Source organism: Gracilinanus agilis, chromosome 2 (genome assembly GCF_016433145.1).
Source record: "Gracilinanus agilis isolate LMUSP501 chromosome 2, AgileGrace, whole genome shotgun sequence".
Taxonomy (NCBI): Eukaryota; Metazoa; Chordata; class Mammalia; order Didelphimorphia; family Didelphidae; genus Gracilinanus; species Gracilinanus agilis.
In genome coordinates, this window is record NC_058131.1 from 268,666,789 (window position 1) to 268,679,212 (window position 12,424).

Below are 12,424 nucleotides of genomic sequence, written 5' to 3' on the forward strand. Positions count from 1 at the left end.
AAGTCTCACATCACCAATTGCCTTTTGAACATCTTGAACTGGATATGTCTAATAGACACCTCAAACTCATTATATCCAAAACAGAACTCTCATCTACATCCCCTTCTTTCTCCTCCCAGCCACCATGTTCAATCAGGTTCTTATCCATTCATGTCCAAACTACTACAAGACTGTTTGGTCACATGGTCTCAAGTCCCTCCTCACTTCAAACTAATCCTTCATTCAGCTGTCAAAGTGATTTTCTTAAAAGTAAGATCTGCCAATGTCCCTTCCTTATTCAATTAATTCCTATGGCTCTCTCTTACCTCTAGAATCAGATATAAACTGTGCTAAATATTTAAACCTCTTAATAACCTGGATACTTCTTGTCTTTCTAGTCTTCCTACACTCTAGTTGCCTCCACACACTCTAAGATCCAGCTACATTGTCCTTACACATGGCATACCATTTCCTGCCTCCATGTCTTTGCGCTATCTGTGCAAGAAAATTCTTCCCTCTCCCCCTCTTAGTTTTCCTGACTTCCTTCAAGTCTTGGCTCAAATCCCACCTTCCGTAAGAGGCTCTTCCTGGTCCATCTGGCTTTTAATGCCTTCCCCTTTGAGAATATCTTTATCTACTCTTTTTTTTTTTAACCCTCACCTTCTATCTTAGAATAGAATCAGTTCCAAGGCAGAATAATGGTAAGGGCTAGACAACTGGGGTTAAATGACTTGCCCAAGGTCACATATCTAGGAAGTGTCTGAAGTCAAATTTGAACCCAGCTCCTTCTGTCTCCTTCTGGCTCTCTCTTCACTGAGCCAACTAGCTGCCCCATCTATTCTTTATATATCACATAGATTACTAATTATTTACATATTGTCTCCCCCCATTAGAATGTGCCCCTTTAAGAACAGTGGCTGCTTTTTTATCTTTTGTAGTATCTTCCAGTGCCTGGCAAAAAGAAAGCACTTAAAAATTGCTTTCTGATTAAGACTGACCATTCCTTCTCAGTCTCATCTGAAGGATCACCATCTATATCCTGTCCCATTTCCTTGTATATAACCTAGGTCTCATCCTTCTCTTACTACCTTCCCATTCTTGATGATCTCATCAGCTGTAATATATCCAATTATCATCTCTATGTATATAATTCTCAAATCTACACACCCAGCCCTCATCCTTCTCCTGAGTTTTTCCAGTTGCCTAACTACAGATTAAGAAATTTATATCAAAATGTTCCACAGGAATCTCAAACTCAATTTGTTCAAAGAAAAACTCATTTTCTCCCCAACTTCCTGATTTCTGTTAAAGGAATCATTGTCATCTTTCTAGTCACGAAGGCTCACAAATTCAGTCATCCTTCCTCAATTCTTCATATATAATCAGGTGCCAAGTCTTCAAGAATTCTACTTCCTCCATATCTCCTGTATCTGTCCCCTTCACTCCATTCACTACACCAACCTAATTCAGGCCCTTATCAACTCTAACCTAGATTAATGCAATAATCACCTAACTGGACTTGCTACCTCAAATCTCTTCTTTCTCCAATCCATTTGACTAGTAAATGACAAAGCAATATTCCTAAAGCATAGATCTGACCATGTTTCTTATCTGCTCAGGAAGTTTCAGTGGTCCTCCATTGCCACTGGTATAAAATACCAACTCTGGCATTTAATATCCTTCTCAACTACTCCCATTTGTACATTCTATGTTCCAGTTAAATTGGACTACTTTGTTTCCTGACACATGAAATTCCTTCTCCTGTCTCCATGCCTATGCAAAGGCTATCTTCCATATCTGGAATGCTGCCTCATGCCCTCTAGCTCCCTTTCAAAGCTTATCTCAAATGCCACCTATTAACAGAAGGCCTCTCCCGATCTCCAACCCGCCCCTGGTTGATAGTGTTCTCTCCACTCTTACAAAACTGCTCTGTATTAACCTAATACATGTGTTGTATTTAATTATCTGTGAATATATCAGTCCTTCCCTACCCACCCCCAGTAAAGTGTAAGCTAACTGAGAGTAGGGACTATTTCACTTTTGTCTGTGTATCTCTAGAACCCAGTACAATGCCTGATATGATTCAAACTAAATTCATGTTCACCTGAAATGTTTTCTTCTCCAGGCTAAAGATCTCTAAGGGGAAAGTTTTTGGCATAAGTACAGCAGAGTCAAGCCCCAAAACTAGCACATGATACTACTGCTAGGCTCAGAAGTTCCTGAGACTTTGCTGTACTGCCTCCTTTCAGTTATCCATTTTCTAAGAAGTAAGCAACCCTAACCCCTACTCATTGGTGTTGATGAAGCCTATCTCAGCATTATAATATTTCTGATATCTATGCAAGTGGTCTTATTCTCCCCACAACATCTCCAAAACAGAAACAATCCCCACTTGCCCATGTCCTCAGACACTGGCTTCTATTTTCATACCCCTTGATAAAAAATAAAACGGTAAACACTGTTATGCTTTGTATGTAAAAAGATACAGATGGTTCTGGTAGAGCTGGAAAAAATACTTTATAACATACAATCCTTTCCACACTAAATAAATGAGAAAATAACAATTTATAGCTAGAACCACTATCATAGATTCAAATTTAGCAAAAAAAAAAATTGTGTAAAAAGTATGTCCCTGTTCCCAAATGCTGAATGGTTGATTGATCAGTCCACCACTCTAGTTTCCCAGAAAGTCATGGTTTTTCCACACTAAAAACAAATATAGTGATCCCTCACCTATCACAGGAGTTATGTTCTAGAGACTCCCACAAAAGGAGAAAATCTGCAAAGTAGCAGGACAGCAAAGAGACCAATGCTATAGTCACTGAGCCAATCAGTGCCCAGGATACAGAACACAGTGCTGTGGTTGGTCACCTTTGCACAAGCAGTAGTGGCATATTGCATTTCCATTGTTACAGTATGGTATTCAACTGCAAAATCCCATGATATAGCAAAAACTCTGCGATATAGAATTAGATTATTTTTAAACCTGTGATATAGTGAAGCTGCAATAAGTGAACCACGATATAGCGAGGGACAATTGTATTATGTCCCCAAAGTTCTTGATTCATATTTTCCTATGGTTCTACCTCGAGGTTCCCATGTAAGAGCAACAGAGATAGTTTTAAGTTTTCTTATCTGCACCTATTCTACCCAAGGAGACCTGCAATCTAATGAGCATCACTAACTACTAGCAAATTAGACTCATGTTAGAATCTCTCTGTTAGTCAGCTAGATCTGAGTTTAAAGTTGATGCTTGTGCAGCAACTCCAGAAGTTAACTCATAGGGCCAGGTCTCCCAAACATAAAAAAGTCTGCAAATTATTAGGGTCTAATATCAATGTAAGGACCTCTGATGGAAGTAAAGTTAACCAGAATCTGTCAACTTATACATTCATGTTCTTGACAAATTCTTACTGTTAAATAAGGCAAAAGACAGAAAATTTGGTTGTTGTACTATTCACTCTACCATGCAGTGTCAGTGTGGTAAAGTAGAAAGAGGCCTGGGCTTGGAATGAGGAGAGACCTGGGATCAAATACTGACTTGGAGAATTTGTACAGGCATGGGCAAACTACTTAACTTCTCTGAGCTTCATATGTAAAAAGGAGAAAATAACATTTGTCATATTTACTTTTTATAAGGTTATTATAAGGAACAAGAGATAATATATGCAGAGTTAGAATCTACAAAGTACTCTTCACAAGAACCTTTACATTAGGAAATTGCAAGTATCATTATCCCTGTGCTATAGGATAAGGAAATTTCTGTGAAAAAACTTTTCAAGTTGTCCTAATAGGATTCAAAAAAGGGGAAGCAAGATGGTTCAGTGGATAGAGCACTGGGTCTGGAGTCAGGAAGACCCTAATTCAAATCCTGCCTCATAAATTTGCTAATTATGTGACCCTGAACAAGTCACTTAATCTCTGTTTGCCTTAATCCATGGAAGAATAAAATAATAAACCACTCCAGTATCTCTGCAAAGAAAACTCCATGTACAGTATAGCCTGCAAGGTCACAAAGAGTTGGACACAAGTGAACAACAACAACAAAGTCTTGCAAACTTTAAAGAGCTACATTAATAGCATTTATCATTTATTATAGCAGCACTCTAACTCATACTGCTTACTCTTTTCATGATCTGGCCTCTGGTCTTAGCTTTGGAATTGGACTATTTGGTTCTTTGTTGGCTCATCCAGCTATAGCTGTGCTCTGAGGCTATGCTGATCTCTATTTAGGATTCCCAATTCCACAAGTATTTATTAAGAATTTACCCAAAACAATCTCAAGTGACTCATGATAAAAAAAATGCCATCAATATCCAAAGAAAATATTGATAGAGTCTGAATACAGACCAAAGCATACTTTTATTCACTTAATTTTTTTTTGTTGAGTTTCCTTCCACAAAAGAATGTAGAAAACTATTTTACAAGGACTTAATATTTTTTAAAAATAAATGCTAAAAGGGGGCCAGCTGGGTAGCTCAGTGGATTGAGAGCCAGGCCTAGCGATGGGAGATCCTAGATTCAAATCTGGTCTCAAACACTTCCTAGCTGTGTGACCCTGGGCAAGTTACTTAACCCCCATTGCCTAACCCTTTCTGCTATTCTGTCTTAAAATCAATACATAGTTTTGATTCTAAGGTGGAAGGTGAGGGTTTAAAAATAATAATAATAAATATATGAATAAATGCTAAAGATTGTTTTTACATGTAATTGGAGAAAAAATAAAATATCCCCCCAAAGAAGAATTTACTATGTGAAATGCACTAAGGATATCGAGATATATATGGCATAGACCCTACTGTCAACAAGCTTACAATATAACAAGGAGGAAAGAAACAACCATAAATAATTGTGATACAAAGAGGAAGAAGTGCAAAGGAAAGGACTAAGGATGAAATGGAAAAGCACTTCCATCATGAGAGGTGAGTTGGGTCATGAAGAGAAAGGAATCCGATATACAGATTAAAACAGGGAGAAGATTCAAAATAATAATGAGTTCATATTATGATATTAAGACCTACAAAGTCCTCTTCACAAGAATCTTTACATTTAGGCATTGCAAGTATCATTATCCCCATATTACAGATAAGGACATTTCTATAAGACTTTTCCTGATCCTCCTTAATCTCAGTACCTTCATTCTGAGATAATCTATAATTTATCCCATCAATAGCTTGTTTGTACAAATTGTTTGCATGTTGCCTGCCCCAGTAGACTGTGAGCTCTTTGAAAGCAGTGACTATTTGTTCTTTGTATCCCTCAGTACCTAGCATATTACCTGGTACATAAGAGACACTTTTAAAAACAAAACAAAAACCTTACCTTCTGTCTTAGAATCAATATAAGTATTAGTTCCAGGGCAGAAGAGTGGTAAGAGTGAAGCAGTAGGGGTTAAGTGACTTGCCCAGGGTCACAGAGTTAAGAAGTATCTGAGGCCAGATTTGAAACCAGGCCCTCCCGTTTCCAGGTCTGGGTTTCTATCTGCTAAGCCACCTGGCTACCCAAAATACTAGGCATTTAAATCTGTGTTGAGTGATTGACTAACCAAGGCCCAGAGAGGGCAAACAATGTGCCTATGGCATTATAGTCAAGTATTATAGCAAAGACTCAAGCTCAGCTCTTCTACCCTAAAATCAAGGACTTCTTCTACCTACTGTCTTCTCCATTCCAGGCATGAGGAAAACTTTTTGTCCTCACAGTTTCTGGCTTTCATCCAGGTCATAACAGAAATGCCCCACCTCCCCCAGGCTCTGTCCTGGGTCCTCTTCTCTTCTTCCAGACTTTACTTGGTCATTTAATCAGCTCCCTAGTTTCAATTATTGTCTTTATGCTAATGATTCTCAAATGTACTAATCTACTCCTAATCTCTCTCCTAACTTCCAGACTTACATTATCAACAGCATTAGACATTTCAAACCATGTCCCATAGACATCTTACATTCAGCATGTACAAAAGTGAACCCATTCTCTTTTTCCCAAAAACCTTTTCCCTTTCCAAATTTAGCTATTCCCATCAAGGGAACCACCATCATCCCAGTCACTCAGGCTCCCAACCTTGGTGTTATCCTCACATTGCTGACAGCCAATCTGCTGCCAAGGCCTTGTGATTTTACCTTAATATAGCTTTACTTTATATGCCTTCTCTCCTCCAACACTATCAACCAACCATCTTGTTGCAAGTCCTAACCACCTCATACCTGGACTACAGCCTTCTGGTGGGTCTCCCTGCCATAAGTCTCTCTATTCCAATTCATTCTTCACTCAATAATCAAATCAGTTTTCCTAAAGTATAGACTTGACCATATCACATTCCCCATTTAGTAAATTCCAGTGACTCCCTCTCACTTCTAAGATCAAACATAAAACCTTCTGTTTGGCATTCAAGGCCTTTTATAACCTGGTCCCCATCTACCATTCCAATCTTATATCTTACATTCCCATATGTATTTGGTAATCTAGTAAATCTGGCCTCCTTCCTGTTCCTTACACAAGACTCTGCATCACCAAATGCTGGACATTCTGGTTAGCTGTTCATCATAGCTGCAACCCAACCCTCTCTCTTCTTATCTCCATCTCCAGGCTTCTTGGGCTTCCTTTAAGTCTCAGCTAAATTTTCATCTTCTAAGAGAATTCTTTCCTGATCCTTCTGCCTTCCCTCTATCATCTCCAATTTATCCTGTGTATATATATGTATATAAATATAAATATAAATATAAATACATGTATGTGTGTATATATACACACGTATGTATACACATACATACATATAATTCACATATCATTGTTTTTCATATTGTTTCTCCCATTAGACTGTGAGTTCCTTGAGAGGAGGGACTGTATACAGTGTTGGACCTGGAGTCCAGAAGATCTGAATTAAAAAATTATCCCAGACACTTACTACTCCCTGTAACCCTGAGCAAGCCACTTAACCTGTTCACCTTAGCTGCCTCAACTATAAAATGGGGATAATAAAAGCACCTACCTTGAAGGGTTGCTGTGGAGATAAAATGATATAATATTTGTAAAGTGTTTAATATGGTACCTGGCATATGGTAGGTGCTTAATAAATGCTTATTGACTAACTGATCATTTCTTTTATCTTCATTGTCCCTCTCTCCAGTCCCTAAAAATCTTCATAGTGATTACTGATCATTCTCTCTCCTATCCACCCATTTGAACCATTAAGATAGTTCTTGATTCTCGTATCACGTTTCTTTACCTAAGGTTCCATTTGTGTAAATGGAATTAGCTCATCCTCATTCATTGTTAGACTCTAGCCATCAGAAATAATGTCACCCCACCCAACTTAGTGGGGAGGGGAAGATTGACAGTAAGTAACAAATCAAGAACAAGGGACTGCTCTTTGGGCAGTCCAAAACAGTGTCGAGGCTGCCATTTGTCCACTTGAAATTGAAGGTGGATGCAGGAAGTGACAAAAGCTGCTATCTTTTAAAATATGATGGTAACTTCCTGTGGTGGCAGTTGGCACTTTGAACTTGGTGTTGAAGGATCTCTGTCGAGACCTCAGACTGCTTCCCTCTGAATTGTCACATGGGTAAGTTAGGCTGACTTCCTTTCTCCTCCTTTGGTGTTTCTGGAGGCTCTACCCTCAGGGAGGCCTCTCTTGCCTCTCTAATTGTAAAAGGCCTTGTGGCTAGAAGCCTTGTTTAATTAACCTCTGTGCTCCTTTGCTCTAAATTCTCATCCTGTGGGACCTCTGGTCTGGGCCAGAGTTTCTCTCTCTATTTCCCTACCTTTAACCTTCCTAATGGTAAATAAACTTCCATAAAAGCCATCCTGACTTGGGTCTATTTTTAATTTGGAATCAAGTTGATTCGATTCCTGGAGACCATACCTTAAATATCTAGTTTCCCCTCTTACACATTTCTAATTCTCCCTATTCAGTCAGTCAGTCAAGAAACATTTATTAAGCGCCTACTATGTGCCAGGCAAAGACAATTCTACAAAGGTTCTTTTCACTCCACACATATGACCCTAAAGAAGAATCTGGAATCAGAGGACAGGTCTAACTCTTTCATTCTCATAAGTGAAAGGAGGCAAAAGTCCAAGCATTTTGCTAGAAGAGAGGCCAGAATAGAGATTATGCAAAAGTATCTATCTGACTTCTACTTTCAAAGACTATGTTAAAGCAATTTGCATAGAACAATTTACATAGAACGATTTCTTCTGGAGCACAGGACACCAGATTTGTACTTATAAAATTATGCTTAATTCCTTGATGCTGATGATAAGTGTGTAAAGACCTAAACTCTAAGGTGACTCATTTTCTAAGATAATTAGGCATTTTTACTGTTAATAACACTACCATCTACTATGCCCCAAATCAATCAAGCCCTGAGGTGTGAAACCTAATACCCAAATACCACTATCTTCTAATCTTGACCTTAATTCCTGATCTTAATTGAAATATCTAAAAGATGCTACCATCTTTTGAACAATTACAATGCTGAAATCCATCCATGGATTTCCCCTGACAGGAGTGCAGCTCAGCAGAAATAGCCTACTTTTGGAAAAGTAGGTCTAAGCTAGCACCTGCCCACTTTGCACCTAAAAAACCAATAAAAGGTTTTCTGGCCTGTATTCAGAAGAGGATCTAGCTGGCTGTGATGAAACAAACCTTGTGAAAGATAAGTCAGTCTCTGCACCCAGTGCAAATAGAAGGAATCAACTACTGTCACAACCAATCTGTTGTTCAAGTATTAGAGAATCTATGAAGCAGAATATCTTAACAATATAATTATTGTAAGAAAAAAACATCTTCCTCAAATGTCAGAAACAAGGAATCCTCATACTTGCAAGGAGTAACCTTGACATCACCAACATTTAAAGCCTCATCATGTTCTGTCAATTCCTCATAGCCTTGTTTTCTTAACTATGCATATTTGTGATGAGGGTTTGGGTCTTTTCTTTTTTTACCCAGTAGAGGGAATAAGAGGGAGAAAAAGTAAATGCTTCCTATTTGAAAAAAAATTACTTAAAAAAATTCTTCATATCTTGCTTTTGTAAGATCACCATGTCTATCCTCCATGATTTGCTCTGCCAGTTTCTCATGGGTACACAAAGACCCCTGGGGAAAATGTCTAAGAAATAGCTCCCCTTGGGTCCTCAGTCAAGACAGTTTCTGTGATTTTGACCAATTGGCTATTAAATGCCAAAATAAAAGACTGAAAGATAAAAATAGCCAAAAAAAAAGAGAACTTTTGATGTTCTTAGATGATATGACGGTATCTGGTCCTAATATTCTTGAACTGAATATATATATACATATATATACATATATATATATATGATTCTCATACAAATATAAATGATCCTACACTTGAGAAATGTTTGCCTTAAAGAAATAAATCACTAGTCAAGTGACAGAGTCTAAAAGCACCTTCTTTCTCACTGATGCACATTGAATAACAAAAAGTTATTATGGCTGACTTTATTAGTACTTCACCTTAAGGTAAAAGCCTTAATTTCCCGATATATGAATTGTTTTCAAAGTATGTACTCTGGATAAGAATAATTTCATGGTTTAGGGGTAAACATGTATTTAAATGTAATTTGTTAGAATGTCATTTTGGGTAAACACAAATGATATAAATTTGTACTGTGAACAAAAATAATTCTTAAGTGGAATGGGAAAAGACAATATGTAAACATATGATATGTAAATGATATAAATGATGATGCAGTTGATAAAGGCATTGAAAATAGGATGACAGAATACCTGATGGAAGTTTAGTGATGGCAGAAGTAAATTGTAGAATGTGAAAGAAGTATAGGATAAGCATATGAAAGACATAAGGTATAGGAGACTTTAATGAAATATGGGACTGGCTTTAGCCCAGCAGTTCCTTTGACTTCACAATATTGAATTCAAAGCCTGTGCATGTATGTGGTCAGACTCTAACATCTCTGACTCTATCAATTAAGATATAGCCCAAGGGAGAGACACATTAAAGTGGCTCATGGAATTAAGAGCCAGGCCCAAAGACAGGAGGACCTAAGTTTAAATATGACTTCAGGTACTTCTTAACTGTATGATCCTGGGCAAGTCACATAACCCCCATGGCCTTGCCCTTATTACTCTTCTGCCTTAGAAGTAATACACAGTATTGAAGGTAAGAGTTAAAAAAAAAAAACAGCCAGAACTTTCCATTTGTTCTCAGTACTTAGAAGGCAGCAGGGTACAGCACTGCTCCTGAGGTCATAGGGCTTTAGTTCAAATCCCACAGTGTGATCTTGGGCAAATCATGTAATCTTCCTAAGCCTCAATAGGACTAGATGACCTTTGAGATTCCTTCTAGCTCCAGATCCATAATTCTATGGTGCTACAACCTGAATAATTTTCTTTTTTTCAGAATAGGTATAATGAATGTCTCAAGAGGACATTAAAAAGTTTGGAAACCCAAAGTAACCACCTTGAATCTCACACTCAACAGTCATCTTAGAAAATTATTAGGAAGCAGAGATTTATTCTACCACTTAGAGACTCCTTCAAGATTGAACATCTGAGTTCACTACAAATACAATAGAGAATTTATTTCCTGGAGACAAAATCTGAATGCCAGCACTGGAAATTGAAAAAGCATAAGAAATCAATTCTAAGGCAAAGCAGTCAAATAATCAGTCAAAGTGATTTCAGGTCCACTGTGTTCATGTGTATATATGTGAGTGCATATGCACAAATAAAACCTTTCCTTGTGCTTGAGATTACTGCTGCAATCAAGCATGGCACATGTACTTGGGAGATCAAAGTAGATGAGCACAGAACCTTGGGAAATGGAATCTTGATTCAGGACAAGACTAAGGGAAAAAAATCAACAGAAGTCAAAAGAAGGAAGTGCTTCCTTCTACACCGACATTGAGAATGTGTCCCTTGAGAGTCCTTTCTTACAGTTCCTTCCATCCAGCAGAAGGACAGAAAAGCCTGGGAAAGCTGACAAGTGGAATCATTTCTCTGGGGAGGAGATGGTCACTTACATCCAGTTTCATCAGGGTGAGAAGATCCTTCTTGGCTGCTCTCAAGAGAGCATCCATCTTCCAATTGGTGCCAGTTTCCTCACTCATATTTTCTGTGTAACGGATGGTAGGGATTTCTGACAATACTATTGGTTTCTTTCCCTTCAGAAGAGCACAAACATTCAATATCAGCAGAGAAAGCTCACAGATGGGATGTGAAGAGGATTACCAAAGGGATATACTGGCAGAGAGAAGCAACAGGTACCAGTGTTCTCATAATAAGATGAATCTGGACTTATGCCCCAGTGCCAGATCTGAGAATACTGAGAGCCCAAGTCTCTGCACATGCAGGAATACATCAATGCCATTTCCCTTCTCCATCCTCTCACTTCTCTACTTGTCTTATCTCAATCCAATCTTCCTTATCCCATCCCCTACCTCTCCCACAAAGCCACAAAGCCAAAAAGGGCCAAGACCTATAGTTAGTTCAGGGGGTCTCAAATGCCATTTAGAGTAAATTTACCTTAAAAGAGCTTTTCTCCCTAAGCAAGGGAGGTTCTTCCGAGATACTAACTCTGGCCCTGTCATATGCCATTTCCAGATCTGATTTAGCAACAGCGGAACTGCCTGGAAACAGAAAAGGAAAGAGTCAGCACAAGCACCTGGAACAGTTAACAGGAATTCTGCATCTTACACTTTCCCATCAGTATCTCAAAATGCTGGCTGCATGGTTAGAGATAGCTCAAAGTCACTCTGCCAACACTCTTTTTCACTTTTTTTGGACTGAATCTGTAAACCTCCATTTACCAGTGTAGATCAGCACCTACTCTGCATCTTCAAGTTTTAGAAGGTTATCTGTGACTTGTCCAGGGTCACAAAGTGAGGAGGAGTCAGAAGTGGCACTTCCACCCAGGTAAGTCTTCCTACTTTGAGGCTAGCTTTCTCTCCACCATCCCACCATGCCTCTTACCACTCTCTTGCATCATTAATAAATGACCCACAAACACTTAACAGCCACCTACACTGTTCCTATAATTGAGCCAAGAGATACTGGAAAGAGAGATTATATGAGACCTAGGCTTTGACCCAGCTGAGCTCATAGCACACACTTATGAATACCAAGTGCATGTCCAGCAAAGCACTGGAAGCTGAAGAGAAGGCAGAATTGGAAAAATACAATCTCTGTCCTCTCCATCTTATAGGACATACCCATTGATATCTGCTCTGAGTAAGTCTTTGTGCTGGGTTTGCCACCATGGAAAATCCAGGAAAGTATAAGATTTGGTCCCTGCCCTCAAGTAGCTTACAAACTTATTTCAGAAACAAGACCTACACATACAAAAAAGGTTAAATAATACAAAGTAGTGTATGAGAAATGTCTGATAAACAATACAGACAAGTGTTCTAAGATTTCAGAAAAGGTAGAAATCACTAGAAACCAGAGTAATCAGAGAAAAGTCTTATTGAGGTG

The 12,424-nt window shown here is 38.5% G+C and overlaps 1 protein-coding gene across 1 annotated transcript in view; it reads right to left on the reverse strand.

Moving 5' to 3' along the window:
- Positions 1 to 12,424, reverse strand: part of PNPLA7 (patatin like phospholipase domain containing 7) — a 262,836-nt gene that overhangs the window by 202,695 nt on the left and 47,717 nt on the right. The window contains exons 15-16 of the mRNA XM_044659658.1: positions 11,477 to 11,580; positions 10,975 to 11,115 (exon numbers count right to left, since the gene is read on the reverse strand). Coding sequence (XP_044515593.1) covers positions 10,975 to 11,115; positions 11,477 to 11,580 — 245 coding nt within the window. The remainder of the gene's footprint in view (positions 1 to 10,974; positions 11,116 to 11,476; positions 11,581 to 12,424) is intronic.